The 20857-nt window shown below is 43.2% G+C and overlaps 1 protein-coding gene across 1 annotated transcript; it reads right to left on the reverse strand.

Moving 5' to 3' along the window:
- Window positions 1-3067: 3067 nt before the first annotated feature.
- On the reverse strand, window positions 3068-20217 carry LOC115085382 (cholesterol 7-alpha-monooxygenase). The gene is made up of 6 exons (XM_029591340.1): window positions 20080-20217; window positions 19258-19498; window positions 16059-16669; window positions 14625-14755; window positions 13057-13235; window positions 3068-5406 (listed from the first exon to the last, which is right to left on the reverse strand). Exons 1-6 carry the CDS (start codon window positions 20157-20159, stop codon window positions 5104-5106), a joined length of 1545 nt encoding a protein of 514 aa, XP_029447200.1. The 5' UTR covers window positions 20160-20217; the 3' UTR covers window positions 3068-5103.
- Window positions 20218-20857: the final 640 nt, after the last annotated feature.

The raw sequence follows: 20857 nt of genomic DNA on the forward strand, positions 1-20857 counted from the left end.
AGGCATCATAGTGGATAATACTTTAAAATTGTCAGCTCAGTGTGCTGCAGCACTCAAAAAAAGCAAACAGAATGTTAGCAATTATTAGGAAAGGAATGGTTAATAAAACGGAAAATGTCATAATGCCTCTATATCGCTCCATGGTGAGACTGCACCTTGAATACTGTGTACAATTCTGGTGCCGCATCTCAAAAAAGATATAGTTGCGATGGAGAAGGTACAAAGAAGGGCAACCAAAATGATGAAGGGGGTGGAACAGCTCCCCTGTGAGGAAAAGCTAAAGAGATTAGGGCTGTTCAGCTTGGAGAAAAGACGGCTGTGGGGGGATATGATAGAGGTCTTTAAGATCATGAAAGATCTTGAACGAGTAGATGTGAATCGATTATTTACACTTTCGAATAATAGAAGGACTAGGGGGCATTCCATGAAGTTAGCAAGTAGCACATTTAAGACTAATCGGAGAAAATTATTTTTCACTCAACGCACAATAAAGCTCTGGAATTTGTTGCCAGAGGATGTGGTTAGTGCAGTTAGTATAGCTGGGTTCAAAAAAGGTTTGGATAAGTTCTTGGAGGAGAAGTCCATTAACAGCTATTAATCAAGTTTACTTAGGGAATAGCCACTGCTATTAATTGCATCAGTAACATGGGATATCCTTAGTGTTTGGGAAATTGCCAGGTTCTTGTGGCCTGGTTGGGCCTCTGTTGGAAACAGGATGCTGGGCTTGATGGACCCTTGGTCTGACCCAGCATGGCAATTCCTTATGTTCTTATGTTCTTAAGAACTCAGGAATTTGAAGAATAGCCTGGAAGCTATAGGAAGCGAGGGAACCTGTTGCAAAGGCAAGCTCTGACTGTATGAGCTTGCCTTAAATAGATCCTGGTGATGATGTCACCCTGATGGGCTGAGAGCCTCAGCGCGCCGTGGGTCCTTTAAATTGAGCCGAGAGGTGCGCGCCTGAGAAACCCAGAAGAAGGGGGCAGGCCGGCAGCGGTGTATCTGCCTCAAGGCAGAGCCACAGGAGAAACGGCAGCGGCATCTCCATCGTGTCACTAAGTCGAGGGCCACCGAGAGGGGAGTAGCGCAGGCAGCGCTCCCTCCGCATCGCGGAGGAGCCCGCGTCTGTTCCCAGGATGGCAGCAGCGGTAGATGAGGAAAGCCGGCCATGGGTTCCATGGTCGGCCGACGTAACATAGGTAATTTTCCAGGTACTGCAACACATACTATTTCAGTGCATCACATAGGTATTTAGCGCAACACACATTAAATTTATCGCACCCGTGATATCATATCATAAGCTGAGAAGTGCCGAGAGAGAGAGAGAGAGCTTGATTGCAGCTAGGTGGAGAGTGCATCAATTAGATCAAGAGTACAATGTACAAATCTCATCTTTTTGTTCCTTTCATCACTCCAAATCACATAAAATCTTCACTGATGTCTACTGTGCTGTTCGTACCTCCGACTGTGCATGAAAAACTGTCTCCCAAAACCTAGGCCACCACCAAAACCTCACCCCAAGTTCAGAATGGCCCCTCTTACAGTGATGTAAAACGTTTACTAATATGTGTGCCTCCCCAGAGCCTCTCTCTCTCTCTCTCTTCCTCTTCCTCCTCTCCCCAAAATGGGATTTGTAATTTTTATCACAAATCCTGTTTCAGGCATAACACACAGCATAACACCAGGAAAAAAGGTATAGTTATTTCCAGTGTTAAATCATGAGATAGTATGCATTACGTTATTGCATGCAATGTTAAGCACCCCTCATTTTCATAAATTCCTCCCTTTTTACTAAATTTTGAAAATTTGCATACGCATCTCGCGATGCATTATTTATCGCATGCATTATGACGGGCGTTAGGGCCCTAATGCCCGGGATAATGCCCTATTGCAATTTGATGAATGACCCCTAAAGATTTCGGGGGGGGGAAGTTCTTAGAATTTGATTGTCCTTGATGGTTTTTACAAGTTTAGTAGTATATGTATGCTTGAATGATGAGTGTGTGTGTGCAGAATATGTCCTGATAGTACAGTATGTATTTGTGAGAGAGATTGTGAGAGACTATGAATTGGAAGGTTAAAGGAAGAGGAATATGTTGATAGTGTGTTGAGATGCTTGTACAATACATAGGGACTATTAAATTTGCTTTTCATAGACAAGTGCTGCAATGTGCAACAGAGAGCATGGTCCTGTCTCTTTAAAAGCAGCTAGAAATAAAAGCACATTATTCATTATTTTGACTCATACTTTTGGGTTCCATTCTAATAGAATTAGATGATAGAGTCTCTTGTTGAAAATGATATATGAATTTTCAACAACTCCATCTGACTAAAATGTATGTGTCTGTTGATATGAAATAAAACCAATCGAAATTGGCCTTTCTTTCATTCTTTTCCTGGTGTTTACTTAGTTTCCAAGCTTTGCATGGCCCATGTGACAGAGCTGCTTCCACCTAAACTTGCCTCCCTCTCTGTCCAAGGCCATGTCTTCCCAGTTTTTTAGGTCAACCTTGTAGATTTTAAGATTGTGCTTGAGGGTGTCCTGGAATCAGATAGGGTACAGGAAAATAGTATATCACAGGTTCCAATGGTTTTCCATGGAAGAAAAAGAAAAATATATCATTTTCCTCCCATAGAATATAATGTGCTATTTAGGCAAATGGGAGGCTGGCGGTCTTACTCCTGTTCTGAGATACTTGAGGTAGAGGCCTCAAAGAGGCAAATAAAAAATGAATGTCTGGTAGAGGTGGGGGTGGGGATGGAAATGGAGGGGGGGGGGTAGGAAAGGAAGGAGGTGGTGAGAAGCCTGACAATGGAAAGCACAGGAGGGCTCCACCAACTGTTTTCTCTTTGGGAATATCTTTGGAAGATTTATTATTTTATTTTTTTTTAAATAGCCTGAATAGCTGTCCAGTATTCTCTTTTATAACAGTAGATATTTGGAAAGCATGATATTCATCTGTTATTCATCTCCTGGAGTCAAAACAGCTAGGGGTGAATCATCCTGAAAATGAATGCAGAAAACTCAAAAGCCATGATGCCTAGCTTTTTTATTTTCAATGCAGAAATGAATTTTCAACATTTGTTTTGCTTATGTTACAAATCTTTTTTTTTACATATAATAAAGGCCACATAATATATAACATATCTATTTACAATAAAATATATTTAGCACGTCTATTATACATGTTTACATCAATGTGACTACCCATGTTTGTAATTTCATTAATATTGTGTATAATTAATTATAAAATGCTTAATAAGTGTATTTATAATCCTCAGAGTGTTTATAACTCAGCATTAAGATAAGACAATGCTTCAGAGTTATTCCAACACCCTTTGCCTGTTCTGTGAGGTAGAAGAACAAATTCCAAGTGATTTCAGCTCGTAAGGGAGAACTGCAATAGCCATTTAAAATAAAGCTGAGGAATTTGTTGCCAGTCAGTGTAGTCAATGCCAGTAGTGCAGCTGTGTTTAAAAAAAGGTTTAGACAGATTTCTGGAGGACAGGTCTATTAACAACTGCTGGGAGTGAACAACAGGAAGTGGATCACGCCATTAGGATCTATTGAGTACTTCTGTGCAGTGATCCAAATTGGCCACTGAATGGGACAGGATGCTGGGCTCAACAGACCATTGGTCTGACTTAGTATGGCTTTTCTTATATTCTTAAGAATGACAAGGTGTTGTAGTGTTGCTAACTAGGAATCACTGTTATTTTTGTGATACTGTACCTGTGTTATTTAACTGATCACTGAAATACAGGAAGAGCACCAGAAAGAAATCTAAGTTCAAAGCAGTATGATGTTATTTCTCTCTAATCATTAAGAAGTATCTAAATTTCATCTTGAGAACAACATTGGCTATCTCTGGTAAGAGATTATTAATTGATGTAAACTATTCTATTTGAAATTAAATACATATCTGGAATTATTAACAGTTCTAATAGATAAGTACAGCAACTGATATCACAAATATATTTATAATACACAAAATAGTTAAAACACTATAAATAGCCACACACAAGAAATAGTGAACTTTCTTATGGTTTTCAACAATGAAAAATTATATAATAAACTTGGAAATGTATGCTTAGTAATGTTCAATGACTTTATACTATTGCTGGTTGTAAGACTAAAGACTAAATTATCTTAATAATGAAGGTCTGGTTTTTGTGTTCCTTTATTCCTATATTTGAATAAGAAAATTAGATGAAATATGCTGCACATTATCTGTGGCTTTTTAAGTACATATTTTAAAAACTTTTAAAAGAAATATTAAACACAAAACCACTGGTTACATTAGATAAGGCTTTATTCAGTCTTTATAAGAGCTGTATTTTGTTCCCTGGAAAATGGAAACCCAGCCAACCTGATTGGCTAATCTAGCCTTTCTTGCAAATGAGATCCTTGCATCCAACCGTGCACTAGAAATGGCCTGGAACATGGCAAGAACATTTTCAGTAGATGCCAATATAGCAGGGACTGAAGTAAAAGTACAGATTTTCTTGAACTTTCAGTTTCACTTTAAATTTAAGTTGGCCTTGAATATATTTGCTTTCACTTTGAATAAGTTTAGACATTCTTTTAGGGAAAGTAGGGGGGTAATAATTGGGTTTATTGGCTTTTCAACAGTGAGGTAAGAGATTCTGTATAAAACATCAACTAAGGTAACATCTGAAGCCCTTTTATGCATTGCTTTATGCTATGTGGGCCCTATTACACATTTCCTAGCTAGTCTTCGTCTTCTGCATAGAGGAGTACTGTGTTCCAGAGAAGACCATATTGGCTAGCCCAATTTGATCCTTTTCTGTACCATAAATGACCTATGTGAGAAATAAGCACCAGCCTGGAAAATTTGAATTTGTTATTAGTGGGGAGGCAAATTCCTTCCCAAACTGCGAATAACAAAAATGTGTTTAATTTTCACATATAAATATATAAATAGAGATAATTATGCACATAAAACTTGCATTTGATTTCCTCATTAAGAAAACTAAGTGCCCATATTCTTTCTTCTTAATTACACTCTACGTATTCCTAAGAAAGATTTTGATGGAAAGATGAATGTTTTCTTTTTGAACTGAGAGCATCTTCACATAAATCACCTAAAGTATTGATTTTAATCTGTATTTGAACTCAATGTCATTTACTGGTTGTAAGATACCAAGTCCTGCCCGAGACTGGTCTAGGGAAGGGCAGTTCACATTCTTGTCAACCAACTCCATCTCAAAGTAGGAAAGCATCAAAGTCAAAAATTGTTTGATTTCATGTACAGCAAACAGTCTCCCTGGACACATTGTTATGCCTGATCCAAACGGCATATAATAATATTTTAATTTGCGACCATTATGATAGAAGGTAGTCTTTTCTTTTCCATTTGTATCTAGATACCGATCATACTTGAATGTCTGTAAAAGCAAAACAAAAACAAATTAAGCAAACACACAATTTAAATTAAAAAGCGATTAATTAGCTTTGTTCCTTCATGTTGGCGCATGAAATGTTTTTGTTATACAAAATATTTTAAAAGAATGGATTTTGGAAGAATCCGTTTTTCAATTTCATACATAACAGAATATATGACATAAACTATAAAACTGATATTACTGCCTACTGCTTTGCTTTACTGAATTTTGTTCCTGCACAATTACCTGTTTATAAGTATACCATATATTGATTATATTACCAGGAATGTACTGTATGCCGTGTATACTATTTATATACTTATCATATTAGAGAATGAAAATATGATAATAAGCATTACTTTCATAATTCAAATATGAATCACAGATTTTTTTTATGTAGTAATAAATCACTATATATACCTTTCTAATTGGTGCCTTAATTCAATAACTAATCGTTATGGGCCCAATAAAAGTATTTGCTATAGGCATTAATCTTCTATATAGAAGTTAGATATACACTATAACAGACTAAGGGGTCAGGTTCCTTAATGGGTAATTTTCAAAGGCATTTTCATAGGTAAAATAGTGTTTTACCTAAAGAAAGGGCCTTTTATAAAACTACCTGCCTAATATGAGGGTAAACTTATTGGTGTACATCCTGTATGCATATTGGCCACTATTTTGCAAAATATGCACAAACGGCCTTTAGTGAAATGACTCTCTTATCATATAATTTGATTTGCTGAATTGGTTATTTCTGCCATATGCAATATCTCCATTCAATACATGCCCACAGCAGTTGAATTGTGCTATACAAGTTTTATCATTATATATTTGGATTTTGAAAAGTATGCACATAAATATCCTAAAACATTTCCTGCATAGGTGCAATACTGTACAGATTTTGGTAGAATAACTTTCAAAGCGACCAAGCACACCTATGAAAAGTGGTATAACTATGTACACATTTGCTGACTTTCTTATGCGGGCAATTACAAGATCACCCCCTTCAGGATCCTCATAAACTAATTATTTTAGCACACACACCAAAATCATTAATAGTGTCCAGTTCACAACCCTAGTGAGATGAAAAGCTCACACATAAAAAAGAATCATGCCAAATGGAGACTAACCCTTTTATTTATTTACTTAAAAGCAAATTTAAACTGACTCCCCAATTCAAAAAGATTTCCCAAAGCAGTGTACCAAAGTGAAAACATAAAAGCCAATAATACAAATATATAAATGACAAAAAAAACCCCAACTATTTAGCCTGAGACATCATAAGATGGATATGCACTCTGCATCTTCAAATAACTGACCCCAAAGTGCAAGGGCCATAACAAATACATGCCCACAAACAGTTGAATCGTGCTATACAAGTTTTATCATTATAGATATAAAGACAAGTCTTAATTAAAGATGATAAAGATACTACGACAGATCAAAACCAATGCAGTAGCGATATCTTGGCTGCAGGAATGCCATACAAAACCTAGCCATGTAGGATATTTTACTGTTAAAAATAGTTCTAAAAATTTAATAGTGGCGAAACAATTTTTCTTTGTAATAAAGTGCCTCAACCTTTCTAGTTCTTACTCTGTACATCTCCAAATACCGTACACAAGGCTGTTTTCCATAAATTTTCAAAATTTTTGAAAGTGAGAAGGGCATCAAACAGACCAGTAAAAGGACTACTTCAAACCATTTTCTTCATGTCCTGACTATCATCATATGTTACGGCTATGGCTGCTGTGCAACCGCCTCACCACCAGGGGTCCCTCTAGTGCTGGCTCTCCTGACAGGCCCAGTCCATCTCCCTTCTCCTCTCTATGTTCTGGGCTGTCCCTTATAACCCTGTCTGACAGTTCCCTCAGTGCTTCGGCATCGAGCTCGCCTGGGCTCCCTGCTCTAGCCTTCCTTGCTTGCTGTGCATTTGGTCCCTGGACCTTGCCTTGCGCGGCCTTCGGGCCTTATTCCTTGCCTTGCCTTGCGCGGCCTTCGGGCCTTATTCCTTGCCTTGCCTTGCCTTGCGCGGCCTTCGGGCCTTATTCCTTGCCTTGCCTTGCGCGGCCTTCGGGCCTTATTCCTTGCCTTGCCTTGCGTGGCCTTCGGGCCTTATTCCTTGCCTTGCCTTGCCTTGCCTTGCGTGGCCTTCGGGCCTTATTCCTTGCCTTGCCTTGCCTTGCCTTGCGTGGCCTACAGGCCTTCTGTGTGTGTGTGGCCTACGGGCCTTCTGATCTGCCTTGCCCTGCTTACTGTGTGTGGCCTACGGGCCTTCTGTGTGTGTGTGGCCTACGGGCCTTCTGATCTGCCTTGCCCTGCTTACTGTGTGTGGCCTACGGGCCTTCTGTGTGTGTGTGTGGCCTACGGGCCTTCTGATCTGCCTTGCCCTGCTTACTGTGTGTGGCCTACGGGCCTTCTGTGTGTGTGTGGCCTACGGGCCTTCTGACCTGCCTTGCCCTGCTTACTGAGTGTGGCCTACGGGCCTTCTGTGTGTGTGTGGCCTACGGGCCTTCTGACCTGCCTTGCCCTGCTTACGGTGTGTGGCCTACGGGCCTTCTGTGTGTGTGTGTGGCCTACGGGCCTTCTGACCTGCCTTGCCCTGACCCAGCCTGGACCCAGACACTGCTACTTGCCGCCTGCCCTGACCCAGCCTGGACCCAGACACTGCTACTTGCCGCCTGCCCTGACCCAGCCTGGACCCAGACACTGCTACTTGCCGCCTGCCCTGACCCAGCCTGGACCCAGACACTGTTACTTGCCGCCTGCCCTGACCCAGCCTGGACCCAGACACTGTTTATAGCCTTTCCTGTCTCTCTCCACCTGGAGCCACCCTGCTGGGTGGTGTTCACGACTCCTGACCGGAGCCCAAGCGTAACAGTATGCCGAAGCCACCAATTTTCCAGGGGAAGAGATAGGTCTGTGTGCTAAACCGGTGAGTCAACTTTTTCACTATTACAAGATGCCTCCTTCTTCAAAGTTTTATACCTGCAATTCCTGTCAGACCTTGAATTACCCAAGCTATCAGAACTGCCTAGCCTGTCAACTTGCTGGTCAGGAACACTGGACATGCAGTAACTGCAATAAGAGAAATGTCTCTGTCTACCAAGAGTGTTTAAACTGTTCTACTCCAAAGCCAGGATGGTGGAAATGTTCATGTATTCCCAGCCTATTACCACCAGGCAAACCGTGCCCCTGTTGTTCAGCTACAGGACCAGCTGCTTCATTAGGGAGAACAGTCAGCTCTACTACCGTGCGTTCAGCTTCTGGCCCAGTTAACAACATTATTTCATGTAACAGTTTATGGATTAAGCATTCTAGCACTTCATCTCTGGACACTTTGGAAAAAACTTGCTCTGAAAATCTCAGAACTCACCGGGTTAAGAAGCCTTCGATAACTTCCACGCTAGAGCACCAGAAACAGAAGCAGAGGGAAGTAATTAACTCTAGCAGGGCTCTGCTTCCCACAGCTGCCAAGTGGACACTAACGAGCACCTTCCCTAGACATCCTAGAACTGCCTGTGCCTTCTCTAAACTGTTCCTCCAGAAACAAAATAAGGAGCCTCAGAGTTTGGCTCGAGGTATCAAGCCCACAGCAGTGCAATCTGTGTCTTCCATGTGCACTGCTTTTAACCTTGCTGCTCTGCCATCTGAGCCTGCTGCATCACCCCAAGAGGGGTCCAAGCCTGCTGCATCACCCCGAGAGGGGTCCGAGCCTGCTGCATCGCCCCGAGAGGGGTCCGAGCATGCTGCATCGCCCCAAGAGGGGTCCGAGCCTGCTGTTTCACCCCAAGAGGGGTCCGAGCCTGCTGCATCGCCCCAAGAAGGGTCCGAGCCTGCTGTTTCACCCCGAGGAGGATCCAAGCCTGCTGCTTCACCCCAAGAGGGGGCCAAGCCTGCTGCTTCACCCCGAGAGGGGGCCGAGCCTGCTGCATCACCCCAAGAGGGGTCCGAGCCTGCTGCATCGCCCCAAGAGGGGTCCGAGCCTGCTGCTTCACCCCGAGAGGGGGCCAAGCCTGCTGCATCACCCCGAGAGGGGTCCGAGCCTGCTGCATCGCCCCGAGAGGGGTCCGAGCCTGCTGCTTCGCCCCGAGAGGGGTCCGAGCCTGCTGCATCACCCCGAGAGGGGTCCGAGTCCACTGCATCACCTCGAGAGGGGTCCGAGCCTGATGCACTACTCCGAGAAGAGCCTGAGTCTGCTGTATCGCCCCCGGAGGGGTCCGAACCGGTTCTGCTGCTGTCCCCGGATGGGTCCAAACCAGTCCTACTAACAGACTTTTTGACTCAGCCATCTGAGTCTACTGAACCGGTCCTGCTGCCGCCCCCGGAGGGGCTCGAACCTGTCCTGCTGTCATCCCCGGAGGGGTCCGAACCGGTCCTACTGACAGACTTTCTGACTCAGCCATCTGAGCCTGCTGAACCGGTCCTGCTACCGTCCCCGGAGGGGTCCGAACCGGTCCTGCTGCTGTCCCCGGAGGGGTCCAAACCGGTCCTACTGACAGACTTTCTGACTCAACCATCTGAGTCTACTGAACCGGTCCTGCTGCCGCCCCAGGAGGGGCTCGAACTGGTCCTGCTGTCGTCCCCGGAGGGATCCGAACCGGTCCTACTGACAGACTTTCTGACTCAGCCATCTGAGTCTCCTGAACTGGTCCTGCTGCCGCCCCCGGAGGGGCTTGAACTGGTCCTGCTGCAGTCCCCGGGGGGGTCCGAACTGGTCCTGCTGCAGTCCCCGGAGGGGTCCGAACCGGGCCTGCCAACAGACTTTGTTACTCAACCATCTGATTCTGCTGTACCGGTCCAGCTGCCGACCCTGGAGGGGTCCATACTGGTCCTGCTGTCGCCGACCCTGGAGGGGTCTGTGCTGGTCCTAATGCCAACCCTGGAGGGTTCCAGACCAGTCCTGCTGTCATCTCAGGAGGGATTACGGACTATTCTGCTACCCCAGGAGGGGTCTAACTCTGCCGCCTTGTCCCTGGAGGGGTTATGGACTGCCTTGCTGCCTCGGGAAGGAGTTGAACCTGCCGCATCGCCCCAGGAGGGGTTTGACTTCATTATTGAGTACCCCCTGCTAAGATGGGACCCAGGAGGAGGGGGAGGCCTTGAGGAGGGGGTACTGTTACGGCTATGGCTGCTGTGCAACCGCCTCACCACCAGGGGTCCCTCTAGTGCTGGCTCTCCTGACAGGCCCAGTCCATCTCCCTTCTCCTCTCTATGTTCTGGGCTGTCCCTTATAACCCTGCCTGACAGTTCCCTCAGTGCTTCGGCATCGAGCTCGCCTGGGCTCCCTGCTCTAGCCTTCCTTGCTTGCTGTGCATTTGGTCCCTGGACCTTGCCTTGCCTTGCGCAGCCTTCGGGCCTTATTCCTTGCCTTGCCTTGCCTTGCGCGGCCTTCGGGCCTTATTCCTTGCCTTGCCTTGCGCGGCCTTCGGGCCTTATTCCTTGCCTTGCCTTGCCTTGCGTGGCCTTCGGGCCTTATTCCTTGCCTTGCCTTGCCTTGCCTTGCGTGGCCTTCGGGCCTTATTCCTTGCCTTGCCTTGCCTTGCGTGGCCTACAGGCCTTCTGTGTGTGTGTGTGGCCTACGGGCCTTCTGATCTGCCTTGCCCTGCTTACTGTGTGTGGCCTACGGGCCTTCTGTGTGTGTGTGGCCTACGGGCCTTCTGATCTGCCTTGCCCTGCTTACTGAGTGTGGCCTACGGGCCTTCTGTGTATGTGTGGCCTACGGGCCTTCTGACCTGCCTTGCCCTGCTTACGGTGTGTGGCCTACGGGCCTTCTGTGTGTGTGTGTGTGGCCTACGGGCCTTCTGACCTGCCTTGCCCTGACCCAGCCTGGACCCAGACACTGCTACTTGCCGCCTGCCCTGACCCAGCCTGGACCCAGACACTGCTACTTGCCGCCTGCCCTGACCCAGCCTGGACCCAGACACTGCTACTTGCCGCCTGCCCTGACCCAGCTTGGACCCAGACACTGTTACTTGCTGCCTGCCCTGACCCAGCCTGGACCCAGACACTCTTTATAGCCTTTCCTGTCTCTCTCCACCTGGAGCCACCCTGCTGGGTGGTGTTCACGACTCCTGAGACATTAAGGGCATATGATGTTACGCCCAAGCGTAACATCATATGCCCTTAATGTCTCAATTTTTTCTATTTTTCTTCTATTCAGGATATGAATTCAAAGGTTTGAAGTAGTCCTTTGACGGGTCCGTTTGATGCCCTTTTCATTTTTAAAAATTTTGAAAATTTATGTTTGAAGTGATTAATGGAAAACAGTCTTGCATACAGCAATTGGAGATGTGTAGAGCAAGAAGCTTGAAACGTTGAGGCACATTAATACAAAGAAAAATTGTTTAACCACTACTTATTTTTTAGAAGTATATTTACTGCATAGTAGCGGCCCCATTTTCCTTTTTTTGTTTATATACACGTGCGGGATATTTTACTGTGTGCTCCAGAATGTGGTAGCGAGGATAATCACAAATGCCCATAAATCTGACCATATCACCCCATCCTTAAAGACCTACATTGACTCGCAATCCCCTCACGCATACTCTACAAAACCCTTACCATTATTCATAAATCCATCTACAGTCACAACTCCAACTGGCTTGATGAACCATTCCGCCTCATACTTTCTAACCGTCCCACCAGAGCAACCTATAAAGGAGCCCTCCATGTTTCATCCCTTAAGAAGGCGCATCTCACCTCCACAAGGGATCGAGCCATCTCCATAGCTGGTCCTACCCGTTGGAACTCACTATCCACATACCTCCGACTCGAACCTTGCACCAACAAATTCAAAAGTAAATTAAAGACCTGGCTCTTCAAGCAGGCTTACCCTGATTAGTTCCTCCGCACCTTTGTCCCTGTGCTGCATCAGTACCTTAACTGAACTTTGTACATAGTTATTTTTACACTGTTTACCAATTATTTTATACAGTTTAGCGGCTTTTGTTTGCCAGCCCTCGACTACTTCTCTCCCTTTTTCTATGTAGTCCCATCCCCAGTACCTGTTTGATATATTTTCTACCTGCAGTTCTGATGTAAACCGGTATGATGTGACCACTAATACCGGTATAAAAAAGCTTTAAATAAATAAAATAAATAAATACTATGTCTTATCATTACACCCACAGGAATTATTCATTTCTCACTCTGAGTGACCATTCCTTTTCTAGTGGATAACTATACACATACAGCTCTACCTAAATATAAAACTTGTTTTATGTCAATTTTGACTTGGCCTTTCTTATTTCAAGGGAAATGGATGACAAAAATTTCTATTATGAAAAGATAGCTTGAGAGCAGGTGAAAATGTCCATGCAAACATTTTTGTGCATACTTTCGAAAATCAAAAGTTTGCTGTAAATAACTTCCCTGCGCCTCACTCCACGCCAAGGAAGACTTCTCTGCAGTATGCATAACAGCACATGTGAAATTGCTTCCATGCATACCTTTACATGTACAACCCACAGGGTAATTTTCAAAAAGCCTATTTATGTGCATACATGCTTTTGAAAATTTCCCCAATATGCATATCAAATGTTTTTCTTTGTATTGTGATGGTATTTTGTAATAGCTTAATTATAAATCAGCTCTGTTGATAAAGTACATGTAACAAGAAGAATTTTCAAACACCTTATAATTACTCACCAAAGGGTCAGTGTAGATGTCTGGATTCAGGTGTATCAGCTGTGGATAAAGTGCTATGATATCATCTTTTCTAATAACGTAAGCTTCATTGTTGTCTAAATGTAAAGTGAAATTCTCCTTTGCAACTCTGATGTTCAGAGATGCACTAGACAATCTCATAGCCTCTTTGATAATGCTATCTGTAGGAAAAAAAGAAAGCATAGAATATAGAAGAACATAATCTTTAGGGATTTCTATTCATGTTAACATCTTTAAAATGTAATTATTTTGAAAATACATGTTCAGACAATAAGTAATTGGCTAGGCCAGGTGTTCTGCTCTACCTCACCACATCATTATGCAGTGGATTCAAATTGAATCCTTAACTGGGATCTTTCTTTTTTTTAGGCCATTAGGGGCTTTAAGTATTCCAAAGATGACATCCATTTCTAGAGCTTGGTACCACTTACTGCTTTTCGACAATATAATAAAATGTAACTAAACTACAGAGTATCTAGAGATTCTGGTGAGAACTGTGCTTTCTATCTGATTTTAGAGTTGTGCATTTATGTTACCAAGAAAAACTCTTCAGATATAGCAAGTAGATCAGTGACTTATAGGATCAATGTATCCTTGCAAGAGTTATAATCACTATTTGGTGCTTTATGCATTCATCCAGGTTTGCATGCACAATTCCCATGGTGCAGAATAAAGTATGTTCAATTGACAGAGATTTTATAGAAGTAAAGTTTAACAAGTGTTAAAAAGTATAAAATGAAAATTACAAGACCTTGACAAGGAAAGGTTATAAATGTAAATGTTTATGAGGACAGAAAATAACATGGTGGTTGATGAAAACTTGTATTATTATGGCATAAAGTGGAGTGTATAATTAGGGTACACACTATGGGGTAGATTTCTAAAAAGGACACGCGCGCGTCCATGTGCACGCGCTACCCGGCGCGCACCCATGGACGTGCGATTCTATAACATACATGCGCTGGCGTGCGCATGTTATAAAATCCCAGTCGGCACATGCAAGGGGGGTAGAATTTCATGAATTCATGCGGCGACGCATGGTCAGGTTTCCCTACCCCCTACCCTAACGTCCCTTCCCCTATCCTACCTGCCCCTTATCCCTATCCTAGCCCCCCCCCCCCCCCCCCCCATTTTTTTTACTTACATTTTGCTCCTGTAAAGGAGCTGGAGCAAGTTGCGTGCACCAGCACCCTGCCGGCGCGCGATCTCCCGGCACAGCAGCAAATGACCGCTGTACCGGGCGCCTCTATCCCCGCCCCACCCCACCCCCAGACTGCCCCTCCTCGCCCCCCATACTGTCCCTCTGCCAAGGCCCAGCTCTTGTGCACGTAACAGGGGATACGTGCGTGGCTGGGCTCCTTTTAAAATGTGCGCAGCGCGTGCAAGGCCCAGCCACACGTGTAACCCCTGTGTTTTATGCACGCAGGCCATTAAAAATCCAGCCGTATATTTACTTTTCCTTTATAAACCTCTAGGAAATTATAAACTTCTCATGCTTAAGACATTGTCATAGTAAAAAACATCAGGTGCTGTTGCATATAATAGCATACCCAGTATTGGCATATTATCCAATTGTTCCCGACTCAGGGAAATGAATTGTCCATTTACGCTTATTTTTTGTAAGGCATCTTCTAGTACACTGTGTACTTCTTCAGTCGCTGCTCTCATTGCTTCTGGGCTTCTAAAATACAATAAAGGACAACATAGGCATTAATACATTTTAAATGTATGCAGTCACAAGTTAAAAACATATGAGAAAAGAAAAATGAATGTCTAGATTGTTTCTGAATTTTTATTTTATATTTTATTACTACCTCAATAATGAATACATTCTGAAGATATAGGGGCAAATTTTTAAACGAGCGTGCGCGGGGTACATTTGCAGGCGCTACCCGGCGTGCACAAATGTACACCTGATTTTATAACATGCGTGTGCTGCCGCACGCATGTTATAAAATCCAGGGTCGGCGAGTGCAAGGGTGTGCACACTTGTGCACCTTGCGCGCGCCAAGCCCTAGGGGAGCCCCGATGGCTTTCCCCCATTCCCTCCACTCCCCCCCCCACCTTCCCCTCCCTTCTCCTATCTAACCCCCCCCCCCAGCCCTACCTAAATCCCCCCCTACCTTTATTCCAGGAGTTATGCCTGCCTCTGGCAGGCGTAACTTGCACGCGCCGGCCAGCTGCCGGCGCGCCATGCCCTGGCACGGCCGCTATGCCGGAGGCCTCGGTCCCACCCCTGGACTGCCCCTGGACTGCCCCTGCCCACACCCCAGCCCCTTCCCACCCCTTTTTCAAAGCCCCGGGACATCTGCGCGTCCCGGGGCTTGCACACGCCGCCGAGCCTATGCAAAGTAGGCTCGGCGAGCGCAGGGGCAGGCTTTCGGGATTATGTGCACAAGTTATGCACGTAACCCTTTGAAAATCTACTCCATATTGTATGTATTTCCATACAAGTTTCACCCTGAAGAGGTTTTTGCTTGATGACGACCTATATTATTCGTGTTTGTGTGTATGTATAAACACATACACATTACACATAATACAGGTCCTCATCAAGCAAGAATCACATCAGGATGGAAATTTCTCCCAGTTAATAAATATAATTTTTTTAAAAATCCCTTGGTGAATAAGAAGCCCCTTGAGCAGTAGCACACACATTTGTACAGAGAAAGTGTAGGAGCTGATTTTGAAAATGACATGAAAGCAGACACCAGTTTGACACAATACACTCAAGAAATTCATAAAACTAATTTGGTGAGGAACAAGCAGTCTCACAACCATTCCCAGAATGACCACTCTTGAACCAGCAAATAGATATAATTTTGTTGACAGTGTAAGATTATGTGATTACTTATGAAATATGTACAAATATGTGCAAACATGACAGATGGATAGAAAGACTTTTGATAGGTGTCAATTTCAAGAAAATGGATTAAAAGAACAATTTGAGTGAATAGTGATAAAAATGTTTGTTTTTTTTTTACCTAATAAGGTAAATTAAACTCCAGAAAGTGGCAGGTAATGTATTAGCCTGTGAAGCCCATAGTAAAGCTACATGCGTTTTTGCTTTGCCCATGTCATCAAATGTGGAGAGCGTGTCATTCAAAAACATCCTGAGAGAGATGAGGTCAGAGATGTTGTCTCGTTTTCTCAGATTCTCATGAAGTAAACCCTTTGCCAGATTCTCTCGAGCACTGTAAGCATTCTTGAACACATGAATTGGTAGACCTGCTACAAGAGCTGGGAAAATCTTATCAAACTCTTTGAAATTCTCAAGAGCGTTGAGAATAAGTGCTCTTTGTGCTTCTTGCCTTGCAAGATTCTTGTCTTCTGGAGAATGTAGCTCTTTCCCAAACAGCGTTAAGTAGCCAGCTTCAAACATCACCCGGTAACAGAAGGCATAGAGCCCATCAGTTACCCAGTTCTGGGAATTCATTTTAAGCGTATTTGGTTGTAGCATGGCATGCTGAAGGTTTTCCATCATGGCTTCAATAAGGTTGCTTAAAGAATCACCTTGCAAAGTTTTAATGAAAGTTTCATGTATGTTTTCAGTGGTGTTTCCATCACTGGGATCCATGCTGCCATGCCCAAAGGCCTGTCATCAAAAATATTTAGTGTTAGATAACGAAGACTCATCATAATGTGATGATTGTTCACAGACAGAAATTATGACAATGATACATTAATACAATAGTAATCTAAAAAAAATATATGTGGCATTAAACTGTTTACCTTATTGAATTCAATTGTAATTTAAAAAGTTGAAACGAAAGATAGAGATCTCTCTTTCACTACATAGTGATCTTTGAAGAGTTGGAAATAGTATTAGGAGAAACTTTTTAAGAAAACGCTGATTGCATTAGACATACTGGGCTCAATATGATTTAAATAGCAATAAATAAAAGTCAGATTAATTCTGAACCAATTTATATTAATTATACTTTATATTAAGGTAATTTGCAGAAATGTAACTTATGTTACCTGCTAATCTGAATAATTATAAAGCATTTTACAATTCTTGTCTCACATTGCTCCACAGGATTAGGCAAGTAACTGAAAGTTACCTATTGATACATCATTATCTCTCAACATTCCAACTTCTACACATGGTTTCAAAGAGTTTCAGTTTATTTGTTTGAAGTACCAAGCTTGTGTGTAACATGAACATTTTTAAATGCTGTAGTTTAATATTGCTGCAATAAAGCACTCTAAGGTCCTGTTTCACTAAGGATTTTCTCCCATTCCATGATTATGGGGAAAAAAGCTTATTGAAGCCAATGCTAACAGTTGGATTGCCCATATGTAATCCCAGCCCTAGTGTTATAAATGACAAGATGAAAGTGTGGGGATATATTGCTTTATAGTTGACTTTACTGAGTTTTAAATGTTAAGATTGATTATTTGCATTTGACATAGAACTCTTAAAACTGGCTACCAGACACTAAGAGCCAGATTTTCAAAAGGTTTCGCGCACTGGGCCTATTTTCAAAAGGCCCAGCGATGCGCGTAAAGCTCCGGGATGCGTGTAAGTCCCGGGGCTTGCAAAAAGGGGCGGGGAGGAGGCGGGGCAGGGTCAGAGACTCCCGGCACAGCAGTTATTTGCCATTGTGCCAGGGATCGGCGCGCGCAATTTAACACAAAAGAAAAAAGAAAAAAGGTAGGGGGAAAGGGCGGGTGAGGTGGGGGTAGGGAAGTTCCCTCCGAGGCCGCTCATATTTCGGAGCAGCCTGGGAGGGAACGGGGGAAGGCAGTGCTGCTCGGCGCACAATTGTGCACCCCCTGTGGTGCGCCGACCCCTGATTTTATAAAATCATGTGTCCACGCTGGGTAGCGCGCGCACATGGACGTGCTCGCGCAAGTTTTAAAATCTACCCCTAAGTTTGTATAATGATTTCAAACATGATAGGGGGTCAATTACAAGCCATGATATTTTATCACAGGAGGGGTGAAATATAATGTTGGGTATTCCCCATCCCCCAACAAAAGCCATGATCCCTGGGGTCTAGTGTACTCCTCCGTCCCTCCCCACTAATGCTCCCTTTTCCAATTTCCCAAGAAAAAAAAGCCCTGGTGGTTTGGAGAGCCCACAGACTCCCCACCCCCAGGTGCCCCTCTACCTCAAAGAAGACGTGGTGGGCTAGTGGGGGCCTGGCATGCCCCATAGCTCTGGGCCCAATCAACACCATTTTCCAAAATGTATTGACCAGCCATTGCCTCATCACATGATGGGGAAAAGGACAGTCAGTGTCATTTTGAAAAATGGCGTTAACTGGGTCCAGAACTAGGGGGGCATTCCGGGCCCCCACTAGCCCACGAGTCTTTTTTGAGGTAGGGGAAACCTGGGGGTGGGGAGTCTGTGGGCTCTTTTTCTTGGAAAGTGGGGAGGGGGTTGGGAAATCCACTAGATCCTCCAGGGATTATGGCTTTGGTTGGGAGTGGGGTCAAGGGGTCCTGATACTTTCAGAGGGGAAGTCTCGGAAAAGAAAGGACTAACTTAGTATCTAATGACAATGGTTAGGGCAGGGGGTGGGACATTGCCACACAAGCTTTTATTTATTTATTTTTTTTACTTTTTGTGCCCATCTGCTTCAAAAGGTAGCTGGGGAGTGGGTGTGGGGAGTGCACATGATCCTGGGGAATTTCTTTGAGGAAGGGGGTAGTTATTCTTGGGCAGATGGGCCCTTTAAGAGATATATGCGCGTTAGCGTCCTGAGGTCCCCAGGGAAAAATAACTACTCATCCTCTCAATACAATAGAATAAAGCAGCTGTTTTTTTTCACCAGCTGTATTATTGAACATGCATTAGATTGATAAGTAATTAGCTGCTTTGCGTGCATTATTAATTTTATGCATGCAAATGTATACAAAGCAGCTAATATACATGGGGAAGGAAATCTTTTAATATACCATGTGATATCACGTGCTATCACAGAAATATGGTGATAAAGCACAATAAGCAGCATTTAACATGCATTATCGCCCTACCGTGACTTAATAAATGTACCCCATGGGGCATTATTTTCCAAATAGCTATGCCATAGACATTAAACTGGAAAACCCTTTGGAAAAAAGAACATGTATAATTAAAAATACATTTAGTGTGGCTTCATCACATTTTCTTGTATTTTCTTTATTTTGTATTTTGTCACAATGTAAAATAAAATTAAAGTTTAAAGCTGTTACCTTCACAGAAGTAGAAAAGTGAAACTTTTTCCAGTCTAAATGTTTTCCTTGGCGAATAATTGAGTGGAATGAAAAGGGATCTGTAAGGAAATGGACATATTTGCCAGCAACTTTACAGGTGAAAATGTGACCGTATTTCTTTTGTCTTGCTCTGAGAAACTCCAGAGGATTGGCACCAAACTGCAAAGCACATCCCAGATAAGGAATCAGACCATTCTCAACAGGTGGCTCACCTGGGCGTCTGCAAGTTGCAATCCAAAGCAAAAAGTAATGTTTATTAATCAAGAAATTCTCCTTCAAATTGTCTCCCTATATGTAAGATCTTGCAATTCTGAATGTACGTTGTCTATTTTTGTAGAATGCTTTCTTTTCTAGTAATTATCTGATATGCCTGACAGACATCCCCATCATAGGTTGAAGGTATGCAGCAGGCAAGCTGATACGAAAATTGCAAATACTGTGTGCAAAGTCAATGTGCAAACTTTCTCTTTCCCTTAAATCTATTAAAAGCAGAGCCTATGCTTTACCAAAGTTTGTTTCTTTCCACCTCAAATGGAATGTTTCATATTTCTCCTGAAAAGGAGTAAATTGCAGACAAAGCCTGTAATTGATGTCAAACACTGCTATAATATATGCCCTATGACTCATACAACAATATTCTGCACACATCTTGCCCTGTGATGTTACCTGTTTATCCATACTGTGCGAAATACATTTTTACATAAAGAATTTTAAAAAGTAGAAAATGGGATGAGGAAATAAAGTTAAGTAGACCACTGCAACATACAAATGCATATAAACCTAAAGTTATATATCCTTTACCTTCTTCTTATGCCAAGGATGAGCCAGAAGCAACAGCATATTGCTACCATTAGTCCCCATATCAAAGACACAGTTAACATTGCTGATGAATGTAAACAATGGGCAGTCACATTCACAGATAAACTGAAAAGAAATGCTGAAGACAAAGCTATGAGTTACTTTTATATGTGCACAATTAGAGTGCAGATTTACTAGGATGGAACTCAAATAACCCTAGCAAGCTATTAATTAACCTTTTTCCTCCAATGGACAGGCTCTGTGTTTGATGCATTAGTTTGGGTTGAGCAGGATTAACAGGTTGTTGCAAAAACGGCCTTGAACTGAGTCTATCATTATCAGCAGAAGTTCCAAAATAATCAAAAAGTTGTGATAGTTGATCATTTCAAGGTCTTCTAGGTGTGTGGTGGTGATCAGGTTTAGCAGTCAGCACCAATCTACTGGAGTTACCTTATTACAATGTGTATTCTACAAAATCTTTAAAAGAAGAGCACTGCAGTTTTTCTGCATTTAGAGGAATGAAATGTATGATTGATATTGTGAGAGGAAAAAAATACACAGGAGGTCAATTTTCAGAGGGTTTAGCAGCCTAACTTTGGGAATTGAATGACTAAATCATGCTATTCGAAAATTTAACCAGGTTAAGCTGCCTAGTTTCACAAAGCATCTAAATTTAGTTAGCCAAAAAGTAGGCGGGACCAGGAGTGGTGTTAGTTTTGGGGGAAGCAGTTTAGAGCTAATTTTCAACATTGGTGCTAACTTAGATACCCATATTTAGGGG

This window comes from Rhinatrema bivittatum, chromosome 2 (genome assembly GCF_901001135.1).
Source record: "Rhinatrema bivittatum chromosome 2, aRhiBiv1.1, whole genome shotgun sequence".
In the NCBI taxonomy this organism is placed as follows: Eukaryota; Metazoa; Chordata; class Amphibia; order Gymnophiona; family Rhinatrematidae; genus Rhinatrema; species Rhinatrema bivittatum.